The sequence below is a fragment of the Empidonax traillii genome, unplaced genomic scaffold, assembly GCF_003031625.1.
Source record: "Empidonax traillii isolate 1590-97213 ecotype Southwest subspecies unplaced genomic scaffold, ASM303162v1 scaffold340:size591717, whole genome shotgun sequence".
Classification (NCBI taxonomy): domain Eukaryota; kingdom Metazoa; phylum Chordata; class Aves; order Passeriformes; family Tyrannidae; genus Empidonax; species Empidonax traillii.
In genome coordinates, this window is record NW_020955533.1 from 295535 (window position 1) to 318304 (window position 22770).

Consider the following 22770-nt stretch of genomic DNA (forward strand, 5'->3'; position numbering starts at 1 on the left):
CTGAGCACTACATTTTTTTTTTTTCAGTTATGCCCATGCAGTTGTTCAGATGCATCCACTTAGTAACTCGTCCACCGCTGCTCTGTGGTATGTATTCATTAGTGAAATTTTCCTAGAAGAAAATTTGGTGTGGAGAAGGGAGGTGTGGGTGGACTGGCTAGTGAGACTCACAACTGAAAGAAGGTGCAGGGAACCAGGGAAGATCGCCCATTCCTCACAAAGAAGAATTAATTCCAGTGCTGGCCCAGCACACCCTGCTCATTCATCACCAAGCCCAGTTTGGTCTCAGTAAAGCCACCCCTATGCTAGAAGTATTTTGCAGAGCTTAAGCTAAAGAATAAAGTTCATAGAAATCGGTGAACGCGCGATAGCTGTTTATTCTCTTCTTGAAAAAAATAAGACAATCCATTTGTATATTCAGACTGAGGATATTTGTAAAGGGACAGTTCAGAATAAGCTGGCTCACGGCACGACAGGAAGGGGGGACAGCAGAGAGAGGGATGCAAGCTGAGCCAAGGGACACGGTTTCACAAGAAGACAGGCTGGGCAACAGCTAGTGAGGGAAGGGGCAGAAGGGAGGCAAAAGGAGCAGCACAAAGCCTTGGACCTGGACAGCAGACAGCAAGAACCACAGACAGCTCGGGGAACCTTGTTAGGTCTGACATGGACACAATGTGGGAAGAGACACTGAACTTGTCAACTAACCTGACCTAATGATACTGCCAATATTAATCCCACACAAAATTTCACATGAAACTCACATCTCAGACACTGCTAGGAAGGGGATGGAAACAACAGTACTAACAGAAAAAAAGGCTGGAGACTTTCCTCCTGGTAGGCAGAGGTGGGAAGACACTCTCTAATGTGCTGCTTCAGAATGAGCAATTCAGTATCACAAGTGGGAGAGGACTTGAAATAACGTACAGAAATTGAACAAAGACATGACATAAAGCCCCCAGATATGCACCAGAGGAAAACTGGGAGTCAATTCAGTACTATGCCTAGAAGCAAAAACTTTCATTGAAATGGGTTAAAATATTGCATATTACAGTATTTTACTTTTCTGTTGGGGAAAAATTACCCCAAAACATCTACTATGAAGGGTTGCCAGTTGATACACTCAAGAAATCTGGCCTCCTAAATAAAAGGGAACTACCTCAGATTCACTTCACAGAAAAAAAAAAGAAAAAAAAAAGATAAATACTCATTTACACTATGTAAACCTGTAAGACTTAGAGTAAGTTGTAAGAGTAAGATCTACAGAGTAAGTCAGGTGTGTGGTACTAGAGATGGATAAAAAATTATCATGATTCAAGAAAAATATTTAATGGAATAAAAGTAACTCCTATTTAACTCTAGTACTTTGCAGGACTACAGTATCCAAATCCTCAGTGCTTTGCAGGATTGATAACTAAATCTCCTACTAACTGCAGGAGCTCCCCAGCCTCCCATTATGAACTCTAGTGGACAGAATAAAAAGCTAGTGGGAAACATATTTCCCAGGCTGAAAAATATTACGTTGAGAAATGCGACCAACATACATTTGAGACATTGTATATCACAATTCTGGAGAAACAGTCACTAAGCTACCTTTTATTAGCAGTTTCTATAACTTTTCTAACTTCAGAAATACAGCAAAGATTGTCTCAAGATTTCAGTACTGCTATAAAGTAAATTTTTCAAGTTAACAATATAATGGTTTATAATATAGAGTGTTAGGTAAAACAAAATACACACAGGCTAAATAAATGGTATTGGTTTTATGAAAGGCAGCAAGAAAAGCACCAAAATACTGAAAAAGTAGAGTTGGCTAAGGACTTAAAAAGGGAAAAAGACCCACAGTAGACATGGAGGCTCATGGACCCAAATGGACAGGACAGCCTGCTCGTACAGGAGAACATCTCTGGAGAGAGAAGAAAGATCCAAATCACTTTAAAGAGTGATTTAGAGGAGAGGTACTCAGCGCCGTGGGAGGCTGGGAGCAGGGACTGCCCACCCCAGATGAGGAGCCAGAATGGCTCACTGCTTTTGAAAGACCTGGCAGGAACACCCCAGTAGGCACCATCCCACTGGATGTAGGTACATCTACCAATGTGCTCTCCTGTGCCTTGCCTGCTTATACCTTAAGCATGGCTTAAGGTATATTTTGTCCCCATAAGGGGACAAAAAGCCCCTCTCTCACCTCCCCTTCTGGCCATCAAAATCCCATTGATTTAGCTTCTCCCAAAGAGATAGTCCTTCAGTCTTGATCCTCACTCTTTGCCTGGTTCTCCATTTCAACAAGAGGCTCCCTGTGGCTCACCTGAGAACAGTGCGCCACAGTATCATCAGAAGTGAGACTGCTCAGTGATCAATGTCCATAGCCTGTTCATGGATTTGCCTCAGCGTAGGTAACTTACACCAGGAAAGCTGTCTTGTGTTAGGTCTTTACAGGTGTTAAACCTTAGTTCCACCTCCCACAGCTTCCCCCAGTCCACCCCCTTGTATAAGACCTCATGATGCACACAAATAATTTCCCATAAAAATTCTGATAATCTCTCGCCTCCTGCTTTATCAGAAGGTGCTGCTCTCCCTGCAGCAAGGTGGCAATTGAAATTTGTGCTTTTGCTAAGTGCCTAGCTTTTCATCTGACAGTAATCGGGATGGGGGCATAATGTGGGAATACACCAGCTGTGACAATAATAATGGCATGATGGAGCATGTGGCTAGTCAGAAAACAAAGGGGAATAATTTTCCAGTGTTGCTGCATCACAACCCCAGTAACACAACCGAACAGCAGGGCTCGAGACTTGAGGAGAGGGATTCTCTGTACCAGTGCAGAGATCCAGGCACCCCTGCAAACCATGTCAGTCTAACACAGAAGAGGGAGCAGGTCGGACACAGCAGTTAGGACGCCTAAAATTCTGCAGCATGGACTGGAACACGTTGTGCTGCCTCCCTTTCAGTTTCTTATTTGAGGATGTATCCGAGGAAATGGATTTCCGTGTCTGACTATTCTGGGCCCGGATCAGTTTCTCATGTTCCCGTATTTGTCTCTGTAAGTGGTTCTGGATGGCAATTCCCAGGGATTCTGGGTCAAGGGAAGCACCGTAAACTTCCCACGTCATTCCCTGCTCGTCCCAAACAACATCCCTGACGTGTTTGGACTGCTTCACTTGCACTTTTGCCTCCATGGCTGGGGTGGGCTGCTTTTTGTTTTCCCCCAGGTTCGGCAAGGCCTGAGCTGAAGCAGGAATCGCTGCTGTGTGAGGCTCGTGTCTGGACTCCCTGGCCTGGAAGCCCTGCTGCTGGAGAGATGCCGATGCTGCTGCAGGATGGGCAAGACCTGGAGAACTCCCACTCATCTTAGATGTCAGTCCTGCCTGCAGGTTCTGGCTGCTGGCTGTCTGAGACTGGCTGGTGTCTGCCTGGCCTCTGCTCTCCTTCTCACCTACATCCTCCAAGCACGCCGTTACATGGACAGTGGCAGGCTGGCTGCTAACATTCATCCCTCCTTTAGGATCAAGCACCATCAAGTTTTCTTCCTTTGGTTTTACCACAGATTGATAAGGAATGGCCTCCCCTTGACCTGCACCCTTACTTTGCACAGGCTTTTGCTCAGAGCTGGCTGGGATCTCCTTCTGCTTGACTTCACTGTCTGTGCTACAGAGTAAAGCTAATGGGCTGCTTCCTGCAACACTGACAAGATCTTGCGTGTTGTTCCCAGTTCCTCGGACAGCAGCAGGGGAAGTGTTGCTTGGTTTATCAGTGCCAGTCCCAGACTGGGATGGAGTTTGATTACTGGAGTCAACAGCAAGCTGCTCGACTGGAACAGGCTTTGGTGGGACTGGAGCATCCACTGGCAGCTGAGCAGCATCCTTGCCATCACGGGCTTCACCGGTCATTCCAGCATGACCCACAGATGTCCCTTGGGAGGTAACGGCTGTAGGGGAGAGGGGGACAACAGGTTTTGCATTATCTGCTGACACTGGAGACACCATGTCAGATGGGACCCCAGGCGGTTTGACAGGCTGGGTTTGGGCTGAAGCAGTCACAGCCATAACAGTCGATTTTGGTGTGATACCAGGAGAACACGGGGACTTTTGTTGTGGGGATAAACTGTCAGTATGTGCAGCCTGGCTCAGCCCCATACCTCCTTGGTAAATTACATGCAGTTCTTCCTTCTCCTCTGGAGGATTCCCTTTCAAGAAGGCAACAAGGATGCTGGGACTGGTGGAGGCGGATTTGCTCTCCACGGTAGCCACAGCCTGAACCTCAGCATCTCGCCATGTCCTACTTACAGCTTCCTGAGTCCAAGAGTTGCTCTCTGGCTGAACCGTCATTGTACCTGTTTCTCTGAATTTGGAGAGCTGAGTGGGGCCTGGACTTCCTGGCCTGGGGTCCGTGTTGCGTACAAGATGTGGACTCCTGTGGCTTAATTGGGCTGGTGCCGTGTTGCTCTGCACCACTTCAGCTTTATCTGCGGGCTGCAACTGTGCCGTGTTTGCAGTCCCGCTCTTCGCCTCCAAACTGCTCTGTGGGTCTCTCCCCAGGTCAGCTTCGGTTTGCCTTGCTGGCAAGGCTGACTGACATGCACTGGAACCATTATTTTCTGCTCCCCTGTCTTTTTCCCCTCTTTGCAGAAGGTTTGCCTGAGAAGTATGACAGGATTCATTACCCCTGATAGGATCACCTGGGGAAGAATAATTTAACACCTCAAGTGCCGGCTGATCATCAGTCCCCTGAGGTTTCAAGGCAGAGTCATCTATCTGCGTCAGGGAGCTCGTTTTCACCTGGCTGCCTTGCACGAACTGTCGGGAGCTCTGGGGGGCTGGCATCATCTCTGGTCCCTGCCCCACCGAGAGGGCTCCTGCTGCAGGAAGGGCTGGTGCTGCCGGTGCTCCGCTGCCCACCGGGTGGGAGCAACCAGCAGGATTTACAGCTGCAGGATGCCCCTCTGTAGCCGTTCTGGTGAGCCCAGGAGGAAAGGCTTCCTGCTGGCTCTCATCGTCCTCGTGGCACTGCTCACACCTCTGTGTGCCAGCAGCACCTGCACATTTCAGGTCGGACAAGCAAACTGCAGCTGGGCTGGACGGTGTGCATGGGAAGCCATTGCTGGTCCTCTGGCCGCTGGGTGGTTGGGGCTGGTGCTTAGCAGACTGCAGGTCTCCCAGGTGCTCCTCCTCTGCAGAAGCCGAGACAAGGGAAAGCTTGGCAGATCTCAGAGGATCTGGTACAGTCCCCATGGACTGCCTCCAAGATGTTGTTTGCGCTCAGCTTCTCCTTGGAGTTTTCTCGCTGGGCAGGCTGTCGGTGACGGGTTTCCTGTGAAGCTAACCTGTTAATGAAAAGAACTCAGGGTTAGCAGCAGTCAGATTAAAGAAAAAGCACCCAGAGCGCGTTGATTTTATGGCATGAAAAGAAATACTTGCAGGCAAAGGGGAAAGTGAAGCACCCAATTCTGCCTAAAAGTCACAGAAAAGACAGATTTCAATGATCTCCCAGTTCTGAAGTCTGGATGGAGAAACCAATATTAGGGACAAAGCAAAAACAGCTGCTCTGTTGCCAATACATTAAAGAAAACAATGACATACCAAGAGGGAGGGGGAAAAAAAAGAAATATGAAGTTAAAGAAGAGGTACAGACTTTGTGTAGAGGTGTTCAAAGTCACAAAATAAACTCACTGTGATAATATTCTCTAACAAGTCACAGGTGGAAGGAAAGGCCCTGTTGCACCTTGCCTGTTGCACCTATGTGAAGAATAGATCTGATTCCCTAGATCCACCTCCAGACCTGAGCAGATCCCACACCTTCAATAAGCATCAGTTCCCCCTTCTTCTCAAGAATAGCCCTTCTAGCTCCATTACCAACAAGGATGTGGTCACAGGGGGCAACAGGTCGATTGAGACTAATGTGGATGAACCCAAACCTCACTGGTAAAAGGAATATGGAGGGATCACAACCTGCTGGATGATGCATATAAACAACAAGAGAAGCTGCTGCACAAAACAGCACAAAGGCTGTGCACACACTTACTGTTTTCACGTTTAGATCCTTTGAAATAATTACAAGGAAGCCAGCGAGATTAATAAATGGGGGTACAAGTGATCTAGAAATCATTTTAGGAGCAGGTGGTATGAAATTGGAAGGGGAACACTGAAGCACTGCAGCACATGAGGGGCCCATGCCATATCCAGGGAAACACAGGAGAGGGATTTTAAGCAGGTGCAGCAGAGTTATCAAGGTCGAAATCCTGCCAGGACTGCAGAGAAACCATCACTTCAAACAGGAGGCGATCTCCAAATGTGCCTGTTGGCTGGGCATACCAAAGGGCTTAGCCCAACTTGGATTCTTTTAAAGGTAAAGGACTGGATCCCTGTCAGTGCTAGTAGAGTGGTGGTGGCCAGTGATAAAATCCCATCCCACTCTTCTTTTAAACGGCATGCTACATGTGCTTGTCTAAAAAGTTTTCCCTGTCTTATGCTACCAGGAAAACACAAGTATGAGACTTGGGAGACACCCTGAGCATTTAGTTCTGTTAACCAGAGAGATGACACCAGGAAAATTAATGTACCTTTTTGTGTGCCTCCATCTCCACAGGCACACAGTAGGATCTCCTCTACTACGTTCCTAGGGAGATGCTGCTGGAAGCAGCTATGCAATCACTAAGCTGTTCCAGACCCTCCCTCTCCACTAGCAAAATCAACAAAAGCTCTTTTCAGAAAACATCTCTTCTCTCCTCTTTCTCAGCCTGAATGGCAGCAGTGTAAATTCCTTAGTTTTTGTTAAATTAATCCTAAGTTTCAGTACCTTAGGATACTTCGAAAGAGCAACAGAAGAAACATGATCAATGAAAGGAAAATTTAAAAAATACAGCCAGTCTATTTTTCTAAGAAAAGGAAAGTGCTGCAAGTTATTACTTATTCATTGAGCTTTACATCTTCCAGATATTAATAATTTATTATTTTTATACTGTCTCTTTGGGCTCTGTCCAACCACAGATATACAGTCTGCTGGGTTAAGCCAGACCTGAGAAACTGTGATCCTGCCCCTGAAGGATCCTGAGTTCCTTAGCTATAATCTGTGACATCAGCCCAGCACCATCCCACAATGGCTTTCCAGGAAGGCGAAGGATTGCTAAGATTTTTGAGAAGTATGTAAACCAGACTGCAAATCAGTGGGAGTTTGTGGCTGCCTGTGAGACATTTTCACTTTACTTTGTGTTCACTTTACAGACAGACAGCATAGTCCTGAAGGAAAGGAGAGTCATTCCATGTTCTGCTGTTGTACTATAAACATCTAATGTCTGCAAGGAGAGGAGCAGATGGCTTCGGGAATCTTTTTGTCTAAATTCTGTTACTGTCTTCTCTCCCTTTCCAGATATTGATGTAAACTAAACCAGTATATACAATTGGGCAGGTCACATATCTCTTTTATTTTTTTAGATCCAGAGTTTATTTAAGAACAATTAAATAATTAATGGAACAAAACCAACCCACATTTTTAGGATGAGAAACTCAGCAGTTTCAGAAGAAATAAAGATTTCAGAGAAAAACTGTTCAGTTCTCCACAATAAAGAACCTGGAGCACCATCTTTAGCTCATACCCTCTCAACAGGGAAATGATTCCTAGTTTTTTAATTAAATTAATTAGTTTTGCTCTGAACCCCTGCATGAATTCTCCCCATCTGTTTAGTGGCTCTTCCCCAGCATCACCTGAAACACACATTTAAATGTCTGCCTCATGTGGTAATTGAAAGAGATTCTGCTACAGAGCCCTCAACATATAATGCCAACAGAGGAAATTTTGCCCCAGAAAATCCACCTGGACCTATTCTCTGATGTGGGACAACAGAGCAGAGACCAAACATTTTGTTTGACCCTTGAACACGGGTTGGGGACATGGGTTATTCTGCTGCCTGGAATGACTCTGAAAATGAGTTAGAATAAGGTTTTTATAAAGACTTTGTTGTCAAAGTAATGGAAGCTATTTTCTAGACTCTTCACTAAGCCATCCTAATGACAGGAGCCAAAGGCACTGTAGTAGTCTAAATAAACACAGTAATTTTTGATAATGTTCTTACTGAAGAATATATAAAAGTCAGAAAGGTAAGTCTTATGAAAGAGAACAACAAGCAAACCAAACAGATTACAGAATTGTAAAGGTATTTCTGTTATTGAAATCTCATTTATGATTATTGTCTCATTTTTATTATTTGAGTCCTGTTATACAGGAATGAAGAATAATGCTGTGACCTTTGGGCAACGCTGTTCAACTGCCAAGGCAGTGAGGATTCAAACAAACAAGCAACAATGCCTGCAAGCAAATACTTAGGAGAAACAGAAACACAAAATGCAATAGTTGGCCAAAAAACATGTCAAAACAAATCAAAATCGCTGATGGATTTTTCAAGTCCTGTACCAGACCTGAAGCAATCACCCAAAATTTTCTTTCACCAGGAGGTGAAATTAGTATCTCCACAAAGGTCAAAATCAATTTTTAGTTATAAGAACAGATTTGCTACACCAACACAGTTCTCCTTCCCCTTATTCTTACAGGCTAAATTAGCCTGCCTGAGTGTGTCACTCTCGTGTCAACAAAGAATTACTCCATGCCTTTCGCAACAAGAGGTTTCTACCTTTGACAATGTCTGTGTTTGGCTTATATGGTCTGGGAGGGTCCCTGCATGTCAAGCAGACCTTCATGGACTCTTGTGACTGAGTAGGTCTTTTTTATGTGCTGTAAAAAAACCCCACAGAAACACCATAAACTCCCAAACCAAGAAGTTTCTAGGCGACTCAATGCTGACAATGTAAAGAAACTCCTAATTATTTCACTAACACCCAATCCCCAATTAAACAACACTACACTTTTTCCTCTTGCCACTTATGAGAAAGTCTGCATGTTTCATAATACAAATCAATAATTTTGCAGCAAATTCCTACATAAGACTCTGCCTCCCATTCTCTCTTGTATAAAACCTGAAAATGTGCAAAAGCGCAAATAAGACTGCCAGCATCTCCACCTACCCTCAACTGTAAAAATAAAAATAATTAAAAAGAAGCTCTCAAACTAATCAAACACTCCTTCCCCAACCATGGATTCTCATTAGCTTTCTATTTTTTGAGCCCTTCACTCTTAGAGCCCTCTCTTCACCCTCGTCTCTGCAAATATAAGAGCTGAGCATTTGCTCTAAACAGTTCTAATCTTACATGATCTCTCAGAGCATCACAAAAATCATTATACAACCACACGGGTTAAGGACAGAGGAAAACATTTGCTGAAGTGAGAATTCAGTCTCCATTCTCATTTCTTGATCTGAGAAAAAAAGATAATGGCTCACCTAAACTCATATTAGACCACGGAATATAAAGAGCAAAAAGGGCAATTCTTTAAATTTTAAACATACGTATGTACATGTGTTAAGTCTGTACCCAGTGGGGTTTTTTCCCCACATAATTAAGTTGCTGTTCTCTGTAAATGCTGTAACTTTATTTTTTTAGTGTCAAAGGGTGTTTGTTATTCTGTTTATCTGTGAAAAATTTGCTTCACGGGTTATTTTCTCCCAATTATCTGTGGGATTGAAAACTGGCAGTGCAAATAAAGGGCAGCACAAACCAAGGACATAGTCATTAAAATATGAAAGAAGTTTCTCGAAGAGGCAAGATACAAGACACAGAGCTTCCATCTTTCAGTGTGCTTTGGGATGCTGACAGGAGACATATTATCACACTACAATCACAGGAAAGCAAGAGGCGGCAGGGGATGCCCATAGATACCTTGCATACACGCAGTTCCTAGCAGAGACGAGGCTGGCATTTCAAGGGTAAGGTGCCTGAAGTCCCACTTCACCTTCTACACCTCGGGACTGCACATTTTACTGAGGATCAGACCTGCAAACACAGCAGGAACCAGTTTCAGAGACAGACAGGGAGGTGGACGGCAGAAGCAACAAGTTCAACACCACAGGGCTGCAGCACCTTCCATGCACATATTAAGCAAAGTGGGTTGGATGTGGTGGTTTGATTTGGACCGGCCTCTGATGACTCAGCAGAACTTCTCTAACACTTCAGCATATACTGCTAAATAGCTATTTACTCCCTCACTATCCAGTGAATTGCTAGGACTTTACTCAGCCCAGATGGACGACAGCCTATTGTTACACTGCTTTTAGTGCAATAAGGGGTTGTCTGCCCTTTTTAGCTATTTACCTTCTCCTACTGCTTCTTGATGCTTTTCTGCTGCCTTACACTATAACACACCTTGATTCTGCTCATCAGCTGAGCCCATCATCCTGGTATCTGAGCACATTTGTTGCAGCATCTGTGCTCAAGGCTATCTTGAGTTAGGGGCCTACTCCATAGTTTGACCATACCCAAAGCCTTCTCTGGCCGTATCACAACTGCCCCGAGGATAAAACAGGGAAAAGTGTGATGTATTGTGTGTCTTGCTTGTGTATTTACTATTATGTTCCTTTAAATGGCTAGTGGGGTTAGTCACACCTCTCTAGAAGGAGAAGCTCAGCTCAATGGGCCATGGAACAAATGTTGGAGCAGGAAGCTGAGAAGGAACTGAGATGTGCAGCCCCTGCAAGGAGCACCCAGCCAGGCTCCAAGAGTGACAGGAAGAGTTTCAGAAGGACTGGAGAGGACCCGGCAGTCCCATGCAGCTCAGGAGCCTCTGCAACCCTCATCTGCTTATTTTTATTTTTCACTATATTAAAAATAACATTCCTCATTTGCGATTTTTTTAACTCCAGGTTGTGTGGGGGTTTATTTGAAAAGCTTTTCAGGGTTTTTTTGTTAGTTTTTCGGGGTAGGGAAGTTTACTTTAGAAAAACACCTGATCCACTTTCAGGCTCCACCTAGCCTGAAGCCCAAGCACACATACAGACACAGATCCTCTGTATGGCCTTCCTGCTGCTGGCCATCAGGAGTCTAAGGGTTTTCCGAATGGAAGGACACACTTCAATCACCTTTTGGAAATGAATGCACACCTATTTATGAACTTCCTTAGAGCATCTGGCCTATACAAAATGCTGTGCAATGCACACGTGCATGCCCTATGGGAAAAGGACCTTTATTTGTACAAGCCTGCTCAGTGGAAGTCTGGGCCACTCATTTTAATGTTAAAGCAAACACCATCAAACAAAACCCCACAGCCTCTCCTAAAACCCTTCCCAGCACCTGCCCTAGAAGCCCTTTTGAACCACATGTGGCACCACAATACTAGATCAGCTGGAACTACCAACTGAGCCACATGAACAGCCCTGAAGAAAACTCTGCTCCACCCAGGGTTCCCAGGGTACACCCTGGCTCCTCACTGGGCCTCACAGCTCTTCCTCCCAGACACTGACACTCAAGCAGAGCTGAACCAGATTTGGGGTACACCTCTGCTCTAGCTTCAGACAAAAGGGTTCAAACCAGTCCAAGTCCCATGGCTTGAGTAGAACCTTGCTTTGACATTTCAAAATGGTCCAAGGACACAGGTGTACCTAAGCAGTTGCTCAGGGATAGATGTGTGAGAATATCTGCCATCGGCTTTTACTAGGCAGGCACACAGAACAAAAACTGTGTGGTGATCAAGCATGATTCAGTTCTACTGTCCTGCTGGCAGTTACCCTACAATTAGAAAGATGTCCATCTAAAAAGGAAGTACAGCTCTGCTCTGATACAGGATGTTCTAGCCTGTGTCCCCATCTGTTCCCTGTGGGCAGCACCCATCTCCCCATGGCCAGGAGACAAGCAGCAACCCCCACATCCAGCTCCAGCACCTGTTCACAAGGCCCTGGCGGGAGCCCGTGCACTGTTAGCAACACCATGATATAATTCAACTTCTCTCCTGGTTGCATTTTGCTTTTAACCTCTGCCAGAAAGTCACTGTACTGTACTGGAAGGGATCACATTATCCTTTTGCATACCCTGATGCATCTAGCTACTGCAGTCCCACCAGGGGATTTCACTCAGACATTCCCCAGCACAAAAGCTGGGCTGGGTCTGCTGAAGATGTCACTGTCCAGTGGCCATGGCCAAAGGTAGCAGGCTGGCACGTGCTGTGGATGTGCTGCAAGAACATCTTGTTTGCTTGGGAGCAAGGACCAAGTGGTTACGGATTTATGGGCGCACTCTGGTTTTGCAACTCTTCCAGGTTTCCAGAAGGAAACTGGGGTTGCCTTGAGCTCCGACACCTTAAAGCATGAAAAAAAGGTATTCAGAAGTGGGAGAAATTATAGTATTGAGAAGATTGCTAGAAGTCAGCATTCAGGAAGGAGATTGAAAATCTTGGTTTGAATTAAGAATTGTGGTATCATCTATTGCCATTGAAGGTTGAAGCCTTCAAAGCTCACTTCCTTCTCATGGATTAAAAGCCTTTTCCAGGAGAAGCTCAGATCCTCACATAGTCACAGCCCCTAGAATCTCTCAAAAATGCCCCACACACGGTCAGAGGGCGGTGGCAGGGGAAGGAACCACAGGGGGGCTGGATGACAGCCTGAACGTGCACCACCTCCACACCCTTCTCCCCATACCATCCCTTCCTCTGACCCCCAGTCCCATCCTGCCCCCCTACTCCCCTAATCAGTCCATGCTCTTAGGCATTCTCCCTGCTGACAAACAGAGGCCCTGGGCAGCAAAGACAGGCACACCTCCTCCCAGGGCTACGGCACCCGGTAAAAAGGCTTTCTTCAGCAAGGTGCACAAGTCCCTGCTGAACACTGGGTTTGCTGCAGAACACTGCCAAGAGCCTGCCAGTCTTTCTCCTCCAAGGTGAAAGGGAAGGATAAATGGCTTTATGAAAACAGCTAAATCAAACAACAACTATGCTGAGCAGCAGCCAGCTGTAACAGTTGCATAAGCTACAGTGACATTCCTTCCTCATATCCTGGGCCACCCGAGAGGGGATGGGACATGCAGGTAAAACCCACACGGATATATAGTTTATTCCTTTTTTTCTTTTTTTTTTAATTGCATGTTATTATGCTTAGCCTCATTTTTTATCAACAGGTTTTTCTTATTTCAGTATCTGACAGCGAAGTAATTTTTAAAGAAACACAGCCTGACTTCAAGGGTAAGCCATGTTTCAGGAGGAATGTCTGCGTGTACACCCCTGATACATGCACACAAGAGGAAACCAGCAACCTGCTGTCCACATCAGGTGACTCCATTTCACATAGCTCACTGCCACAGTATTTTTCTTTAGCTTACCACTGAGTAAAAACAAGAAGTGGTGTTTGAGGGATGTGAACAGGAGGCTTTCAAACACCACTTTCATGTTTGATGTTGAAAGCAACAGAATTACTAGCAGACCAAGTGGGAATTTCACTCCTTATCTATCCTGCTATCTTCTCCTGTCCGATGAAAGTATGGTGAAATCTAACCCCTCATTAATGCATTTCATGCAGCTGAAAGCTTTTGAATGTTGACGGCTGACAAACAAAAGCCCTGTTTTATGTGAGAGCAGTTTGACAGTAGCCAACAATAAATACCTTTTTCCTCAACAGCCATGCCAACTACATAGCATAGTAATCATCTTTAGGGATGAAAGCACAATGCTGGCTTAGTGCTCATGCAATTCTTGCGTTCTCTGCTATGACTCCCAGATAACTAGCAACAACCAGGATGATAAGGTTTATGTGGATATCTATCTCTGGTAAGCTGGACCAAGACCAAAATCACATTTCTGTGGTCAGGAGAATATAACTACTGCTGAGTAGGTGTGTCTTGGAAAGGGTGGCTCTAGGGACAAAGGATGTTATATACTTCTAATATGCTTTCAGATCCTCAAAAGGAAGTTTCCTGAATTTCATTATGACCTCCTTAAGAGCATTCCCCCAGTGCACTGAATACAAACACTCATCTCATGGCTGAAGCATCCCCAGCAGAGGTGCTGCTAGGCTAGATAATTAGGCCTGATTTGCTGCTGAATAATCATATTATCAGTGCCCAGAGTATTGTAGCAGCACTTCTTGTTTTAAAACCAACCTTGCAAGTAAGGAAATTTTGCTTTGGAAGAGCTGATGGCAGGATCAATGTCTTTTGCATAAAGTAAAATTCAATGATACTGTTTAACTCTCGTGTGCTGTCTGAGGAAATAAGGTTCTCCTCATATATCATTTTAATGAAGATGCTGGGCTTAGTATTAGAGAAGGGAAGAGATCTTTACATAACAGGCACCTGGCAAAGGACATATTCATTGTCATTTACAGGCGTTATCCTAACGGAAAAGAACTACTCCAAATGGCATGTAATTAGAGAAGAAGGATGTAGTGCCTAACCAGTCATTACTGTAACAGAAATTTGCCGTACCGTGTGATTAACCTAAGAAAGGCATGATGATGATCTCACCATGTCTGATCTTGTCTCCTGGCTATCAGAAAACACAACTAATGTGAATAAAGGCTGGCAGCTGAAACAGCTATTACTGCAGCTTTTTTTTCTTTTAGAAAAAAAAACACAACAGTTAAAAATATCTTGCCTTCTTCCTGCTGCCACCTCAGCAGTTACTTCCTGCTTTTTCACGTTGTCACTTTGCTCTGCTGTTGTCTGTCACTGACAATAAGAGCAGCAAAAAGAACAAAATAATCTCCTTAGTAAACCGCCTCCTGCTAAACACCTTCTCAAAAAAACACAAGAGGAAGCTCCATGTGCTAGGCCACTTTCTGTCTGATGTATTGAGGCTCTGCAGGAAACCAAATGGCTGCAGGTTGGAAGCCTTTGCTGTTCAGGGATAAAAATCGGAGCAATTCTGTGGTATCTTTACAATGCTGGTAAATGCTCTTTTGAGGGCAATGACTCAAACCTGTATGATCAGCTAAGGACTCTAACCTGCTCACCTCAGCCACTCAAGCTTTCAGTATGACTTCAGGGAGACCATTACATGGAAAGCTGTCATCTCAGACTTGTCTTTTTTTTTGTTTACTTGAGGCTATACACTTTATTTTGCTGAACATTGACCCCATGGAAATTGGACAAAACCAGAGATTAGTGCCTCATTTTTTATTTTTTTTTTTTAACTGATGAAGTACTGCATGTGGGACATGGGGAAAGTTGGATGTGCTAACTGAGCAGGGACAGGATGACACATCCTAAACGGCACCTTGCAAAACCAGGAAAACCAACACGTCATGCACTGCAGATAATCAGGGACACCACTGTTCTTTGTATCCAGGATTGATGGAACAGCCTAACGGTGTACAAAGCACTGTAGGCATGTGAGGGCTTCCAGTCACCTGACTCTAATGAAGGTCAATGCTAGATATAAACATTACACCTACAAACCACAGCATGTCTTCTTTAGTCTCCACCCAGTGCTGACAGAAGGTGTTGAAAGACATATCTGAGAAACCTTCTAAAGGACAGCAACTGCCACTGTGGCAGATCTGATCAGGTAAAATTGAGAGAAACCTGCTGTTCTGGCTCTTGGCTTGAGCAAAAGGAGGTGCTGGCACTGACAACAACTCAGCAGTGGTAAAAATCGACCCCTCAAAACTTACATCACTAACTTGGAGTCCTGAAATTCACTATACAGCCAGAGAGCCCCTCAGGATAAAGAGAGGCTCTTAAGTCTTCTCCATCCACCACTTACATGTGCTTGAACAGGGAAACTGCAATGCTTCCTCTGGGTGAAGAAGCCAACTCAGTCACCAAGTCACTCTCTCATCACCTCTATTTTCCTGCGGCAAAGAAAAACACCAACAGCTGTGCTGTATGACGGCTTATTTTAGGAACAACTCATTATTTGCAGTCTATCCCACAGGTGTCTGATAGCAATAGCTTTTTAGAGTTGCCCTTGCCGGCAGCCCAGGCATACAAAAATCACTCAACACTAACAATCGCAGGAACCATCCTCACTTCTTTTAGAATTGTTTCCTAACAATGGTTTATTCAAAACCTGCATTTTTATCCATAGATTCAATGTGCTTCTATACTTCCAGCCCCAAAAAGGGCAGGGGCTAAGGTACCTAACTGTCTACAACATTTTATACTATGCTTTAAATATGGTTTTCACAGGCTTAAGAATAATTACATTCTCTGCTTCTGAATTTTTAAAAATCTCAGTGCTCTTAAGACAAATCCTTATTTAGTATCTGAGACCTGGGAAGTCCCATCTGTGTCAGAACCAAACTAAACCCAGAAACACTCCTCCAAGACAGACAATATTTAAGACAGAGCAATGCAAAATCTGGAGGCTAATTCAATAAAACACGCTGGAAACAGAGACACAGCATGTCTTGCTCTGTAAACCCTTTCAAAGCTAATAATAGTATTGGGAGTCACTTACTGGAGGTGTCACAAGCCAAAGCTTTGCCTGTTGCAGTATGACACAGCTGTATCCATACTCCGGACCTCTGCCTTATCCATTCCAGACGTACACTCTGCTCTGTACCCTGGAACTCTGCAAGGCACGATGGCTTATACCAGGCTAATGTGACATTCCCATTCCTGTCGAAGGGAGCTAGAATTTGAGATTTACACTGACTCTATTGCTGGGCATACCTCTTCTCACTTCCTCTACACTAGAGACAGGCGTATTTACATTTACATTTCACTTCAGGTAACTGAAGCAACTGAAGCATACTGTGATGGAGGCAGTGGTAAAAAAACGTTGACTTGAACCACTGTCCTTCAGGATGATTGCCAAATTGGTTAATAAGTATAATTAGCATTAATTAAAATGACAGCTCAAACAAGATATATCACATCTGAGTTTAACAGTCTCGGCTTTACTGAAGCTGGCTGCCTCAACCACCTGGCCAAGCCCAAACCAGACATTCCCATGGGCAGCATGACTGGCACTTACCATGGCAGCTATCCCTCCAGCTCACCTTCCAGCTTCTCAAGCTACACCCAGCAAGCAAAACATGCCCTCAAGCACTCAAAAAGATTTGGCAGCCCCAAGGAATTACTTGAGTTTATCACCAAATGCCCAGCATCTCCCATCAGGCTACACTCTTTACTCCTCTTTGGAGCAGTTTCAGCTGCCCTTGCTCGAGCTGCCAGCATATTTAATCTGCAGATCTTAGAAGTGAGCTGAGGTCAGGTTATACCTTGCTAGAGCACAGCTGTGAGCGAGCGGGGCTGTGCGATAGCTTTGTCCTTGTTTCTAAGTCAGCTGGAGTGGAAGCTTGGCAGGGTGTGAAAAAGGATCATTCACAGCTTTGGGTTTAATTACTGGACTCGCATTGAACATCAATGCCTCATGCACAGAGGCATACTTGAAAGAGCAAGAAAACACATGGCAACCTTGGAGCCAGTACGAAAATCCAGACAAGATGGTTTATTTCCACACAAGACCTTCTTGAAGATAAGTACTAGATGCTTCAACCAATCATCTGACAGCTGCAAATGCACAGTAGGCTTCCTACCACAATTTTCTTTTATTGACATCCTATTTATGGATACAATTCATGTTACCACAAAGTATGCATACTTACATGATTGCAGGCAGACATACACATACATACAAACTTTGGTAGATGCTAACATAAAGATAGTCATCTAGCCTAATCTGGGTGATTAAAGCCAGGCACTGAAATCAAAGAAGTCTGATGCTCAAAAGTGCTGAATAATCAGAAATACCAGTAAAGCCAGTAGGACTCAAAAGTTTCTCAATATTTTTCAAAACACAATTTCTTATATTCCAGTTCTTATCCAAGAAACACCAGAAGGCTCTGACATACTCTGCAGTTTTGCTGGATGCTACATGTGAGCATAGAGATACTAAACATTCATCGCTTAAGCAGGCAAGATACTGAACTGAGGTAGGAACTGGTACATTTGATGCCTCTTCCTTACAAGTTATCATAGCTGAGGATCACAGAGAAAACTATACAACAGTCAGTGTCTAATGCCAATGATTTAACCACAGAACACCCATCTCTTACATCTCATTATCTACTACTAAGACCTGTGTAATCATGAGCACAGCACTCTGGCTTCAGCGATGCACCTCTGCAACATCACCAGAAAAAAAATACTCAAATGGGTGTCTCCCCCTGCCAGATTACTGCCATATAGCAAGTCCTGAACCTGTGAAGAGGGAAAGCAGACTGGTACCTCTGTTAAAGCAAAAACCAGAAAACCAAACAACTGTAGAGAATATGCTGCTGCTAACATTTGTGAAGAAAAAACCCAAAACCCACAAAACCACCATCTCAAAGCTGAGTAAGCAAAGGATGTTACAGACCTAGGAAGACCATCCACCCAAGAAAAGTACTTGCAAACACTGCAGATCTGCACGTGTTCAGGCAAGGAGGTAAGCACTTTTGGAAAGGCCTCTGTTAATGCTCTTGCTCTTCAGAAAGCTCAAGCATGGGATCAGATGGGATATGAACGCAGGACAAGCGAGAAGTCTAAACAGGGCAGCAGTCAATGAGATACTGAGCCAATGACTCAGTTGTAGATGAGTTGCTTCTCTTGTAGAGAGCAAGTACTGCAACTTGTTCTGAAAGACCTTTCCCACAAACCTGTAGCCTGTGTGCTTGAGCAAGGGGACTCATGAGCAACCAAGAACAAATGGAAGAAGTATGTGGACAGAGGCAGATTGGGTCAGAGGACCAAGTTAAGTCCAGGGTACAGAGCTACAAAACTAGGAGCAATTTATCAAGTATTCATTGTACAACCATATGATCCAATGCCCAGGCCACACTCCAAGAAACTTGGCTGTCAGTAAGGTGACAAGCCTGCACCTCCATCCCTGCTCAGCTGCTGGTCAGCACAGTCCAGGTAATTACTACAGCCTGATTTTCATTCTCTCAGCTCTCTTCACTTGGCTCCCTAATCTATTTATTAACAATCCTAAACCACAGGTGTAGGCAGCCACAGGGAAACTGTTGGGTTTGTTCTACTCCAAGTTGACAGGAGAAAAACATTTTTGCAAATGCAGACTGCCATGGGAGGTCATTTGAGAGAGACAGATGTCTGGTTAGCACTGCAGATGGGCTGGAAAATCCCCCATTACCGCTTCAAAACTCTCATCCTTTTCCTTGCCCAGGAGGACAGAAAACACATTTTTCCCCCCCATGTGTGGGGGCTTTCCCCTTTATTTTAAGGGAAAAACTGCAACATCTGGAAAATCATTAGCCCGCTGGCCTTCTCTCTAGCAACTAGGTGAAATGGCTCAGTTTTGAATTTCAAGATTAAGCATGCCTCAGTTTCTCCCACAAAAATAGAGTGTTAATGCTGACCTTGGGAACACCAACCTTCTCCCATGTGAACTCAATAACTTCATTCCATTTACGAGGCTGACAGATCTCTACAACTGCTGATTGAATTCTGTCCGGGTAAGAAGGCAGGAGAAGATAAGGGGTGAAGGGGGAGACCTGCTCTTTCAGAAAACAAATGAGGATGTGCCAGGGAAGGTAAGCTGGTTGGTTCTTGTGATAGAGGAATTTTTGGCCCTCCGCCTCCTGGACCTAGGCTTGAATGCTCCTCCAGCACTGAATCCCCATCTGCCTCTTATTGCGTGTTCTTTGCCAGACCATTTCACAGCTTCATATAGCTCAAGGCCAGGAAACTGTTCATAAATGGATGTTTTAAAATAATCATTTGCCCCATGGTATAGCATCATTTTTGAAAGACAGTTTTAACACTGCTTAAATATTTGGGGTGTTGACCATGTTCCTACATCTTGCTACCTCATGTTGCACACTCAATTTGAGCACTGTTCTGTCTTTCTAAGCCTCTGAAGAGTATTTTTCCCCATTTCCTGATTTTTTTTTTTTTTTTGGTAATCTATCAGGTCTCTTTCTTTTAATGGTTGACCAAACACTATTTGGAAAGCTGCTCTGTGATCATACAGAAAGTATTTTTCTGTGTATTGGGAAATAAGAAAAAAAAATAAAAGGAAAACAAATAGACTAAATAGACTTAACCAAAAACAAATGTGTACGTGCCCGCCCCCTTTTCAGTCAGAAACAGGAAACCCTCTCAAGAAAGGCAGACTTAGTCAGGAAGTGTATATAACCAATTAACCATTTCAACAGCCAAGAGTGAAGCAGTTAAAATCAAGACCAGGTGACTGCAAGAGATTTATCCCAGCTAAATTCTGTTCACAGAGGTCAACTCAAGAGCCCATGGATGAAATTTCACATGCAACACACAAAGTCAGCCTTCAAGAGGAGAGAGAAATGGAAAAATACTGCATTAATTCAAGGAGCAATATATATATATTGTTACATGCATTTCTTCTTCAAAATACTCTCCAAAACTAAGCTTATGGGTCTAACCCAAACCACCTCTAATCATGTCTTCACAGTGCAAAGGCTTAGTGAGAGCCATCATATGATCTGCTACAACACAGGCACTTTTACACGCATGTTTCCACTCAAGATATGAGATGCTGAACCATTAACCCAACCAGAAAAAGGTTCAAAGAAGCATCAGAAGGACTGTAGGAAGCAATCAGAACAGTCCTTTCTGCAACCAGACAGAAGAACCGAGAAGGTCGTGAGTGACAAGACCTGCTCAGTGTCTTTTTCCCTTTTTCTACCACTCTGGTCTTTCTTAAATTCAAGGATAGGAAGCTATTGCAACAAACTATTGCATAGGAAACTCTGGGTTTGGAACCTTCTGCTCACTCACTGCATCAAGCACACTGGATACGGATTCCAGATTTGCAGAAGTTCTGGTACAATCAAACTTTTTACTCTTGAGAGTTTATTATCATCATTATCCGCTGTTTAGGGTGCACCATTGCTCTGTTCACTGCTCCAGCCAGAATTATTTCAGGACCATCACTAAAGACTGTAGAGGACAAGGATTTCAAAGTGTATGCCACTGCAGCTGAAGTATCACAGCTGAATATTTTGTCCATTCATCTCTACCTCATCTGCTCTACATTCACTATGAATCAGCTAAGATAGGATGACTGAAAGAATGATGTTGTTTGGCTTCCTGTCAGAACGGCAACTATGTTGTTTGGAACAATTTCATGTTAATTTAATAATTCTGGTTATATAAATCTGGTAAAAAGCCAAATTTATACCTAATATGAACTATAGCAGGTCCATTAATGGGGTTTGCATCAAAGGAATTACAGCCTTTAACTTCAAGGTCAAATTTCACCCATTTAATTAAGTTTCTTTTCCTGAGTAGCATGTTAGCTACTGACTCCTATGTGATTTTTACAATAGCAGGTGTGGTTCTGATTGCCAACTAGTTGAACTTATGGTCATTAAAGACTAATTTGATTGCTGAAATTGAGATTATAAATCACAAGGAAAAAGAAGAAAGGTTTCAACAGACAAAAATACGAGACAAACTGAGGCTGAGTAGGTGGGATTCACGAGTCACCAGAAGGCAGGCTCTGCTCATGAAGGAACACCACCACATGGGTTGTGTTGGAGCATCCATACGGATGGAAGTGATGAGTAACTGCAAACAACACTTTTACAGAGCTCATTACTAGGGATCATGGTATTAGAAATGCAATGTAATTAAAGCTTGTTTTCTTGGTAGATGCTTAAAACTATTATTAGCTTTGTCGCGTCCTTTTACTTCAATTTTCTTCTAAAGCTTTTTGAGGAGCAGCTCAGACATTGTGTGGGCTTTCTCCTTGTCATCTGCATGTTTGAGTTGGCTGCTGGTAGGAAGCTCTGCTCATATTCCTGCAGGCATGCCAATCTGGATACGGCAGACACATACAAATAGTCTGCATGCAGTAGCTAAAAAAAAACCAAACAACAAACCCAAACAACTCCCCTCCCTCCAAAATAACAACCCACCCCCCCAAAAAAAAAACTCCACAAACAAACGCACAAAAAAACCCCTCAAACAAAAAGACAACAAACTCCCCCTCCCCCCCCAAAAAAAAAGCCAACAAAACCCCAAACCCCAAAAAAACCCCTAAGACAAAATAGGGTGCTATCTTATTAATACATTCAGTCCATGCATCTTCTCATTGGGAGCAAGTGTGAGTGTGCTTATTGCCCATTTCTTTGGCAAGCCTCCTCCCACCTTCCTGTCCCCTCCAGCGTGGAAAACTGTAATTTTAAAATAGATCATTTTATTATGAAAATATGTTTTCCAAGCAATATTCCCCTGAGGCCCTTCATATTAAGAGCATCCTTTGAACTGGATAAATACTGTTCTCCTATTTCCCAATATCATCTGCACATGTCTCTGTGATAATGGCCAAGCATGGTCCAGCTGGAAGCAATTCTCAAACAGACCATGTAATAGAAGAGAATTTCTGAAGGAAGGCTCCCAGGCCTTATGGGATTTTATCTGATTTTATTGCACTGTGGCCCCACGACTTGAGGTTTGGATTGTTCCCTGTAAGTTGCTATGAACACTGAACTCAGACAGGAGGTAAAGACCTCTCTTCTCACCAAAGGCAAGACCATCTCTGTTAGTTTCTATGCCTGCTATATGCAGGAGGAAACTGCTTGTCCCTTCCCCTTCCATCAAGCTAATTGAGACTCAAACAATCAATAAAGGCTGGATTAATTCCCGAGTGCCAAAAGCACAAGCAGCTAAATTAATGAAGCTAATCCTTTTGTAATACCCATTTGTTAAAACTTTTGTCTGCATCTCCTGATGGAGCTTGCTTGACTTGAAAGCTCTAAAATGAATGAACATCTTTTATTCCTCAGTCACAGTCTGCAGTGCATCCTCATGCATTTTTAGCACCACTTGCACATGGCCAAAACCACAGGCTGAATTTAGCTGATGAATCCCCTGTTCTCAGGCATGAGATAAAAGCACAAATTCTGCACAGTCCTGACCCAAAGTCATCACATGTTGGTATGGTCTTCCAAGTCTAATCAGCTCTTGGCCGAGGTAGGTGAAAGCA

At 43.9% G+C, this 22770-nt stretch overlaps 1 protein-coding gene across 2 annotated transcripts in view; it reads right to left on the reverse strand.

Annotated features, from left to right (window-relative positions):
• Window positions 1-357: 357 nt before the first annotated feature.
• GPRIN3 (GPRIN family member 3) overlaps window positions 358-22770 on the reverse strand; it is a 32235-nt gene continuing 9822 nt past the window's right edge. For both annotated transcript variants that reach the window (XM_027892152.1, XM_027892153.1), the window contains exon 2: window positions 358-5317. In XM_027892152.1, coding sequence (XP_027747953.1) covers window positions 2847-5225 — 2379 coding nt within the window. In that variant the 5' untranslated portion in view covers window positions 5226-5317 and the 3' untranslated portion in view covers window positions 358-2846. The remainder of the gene's footprint in view (window positions 5318-22770) is intronic.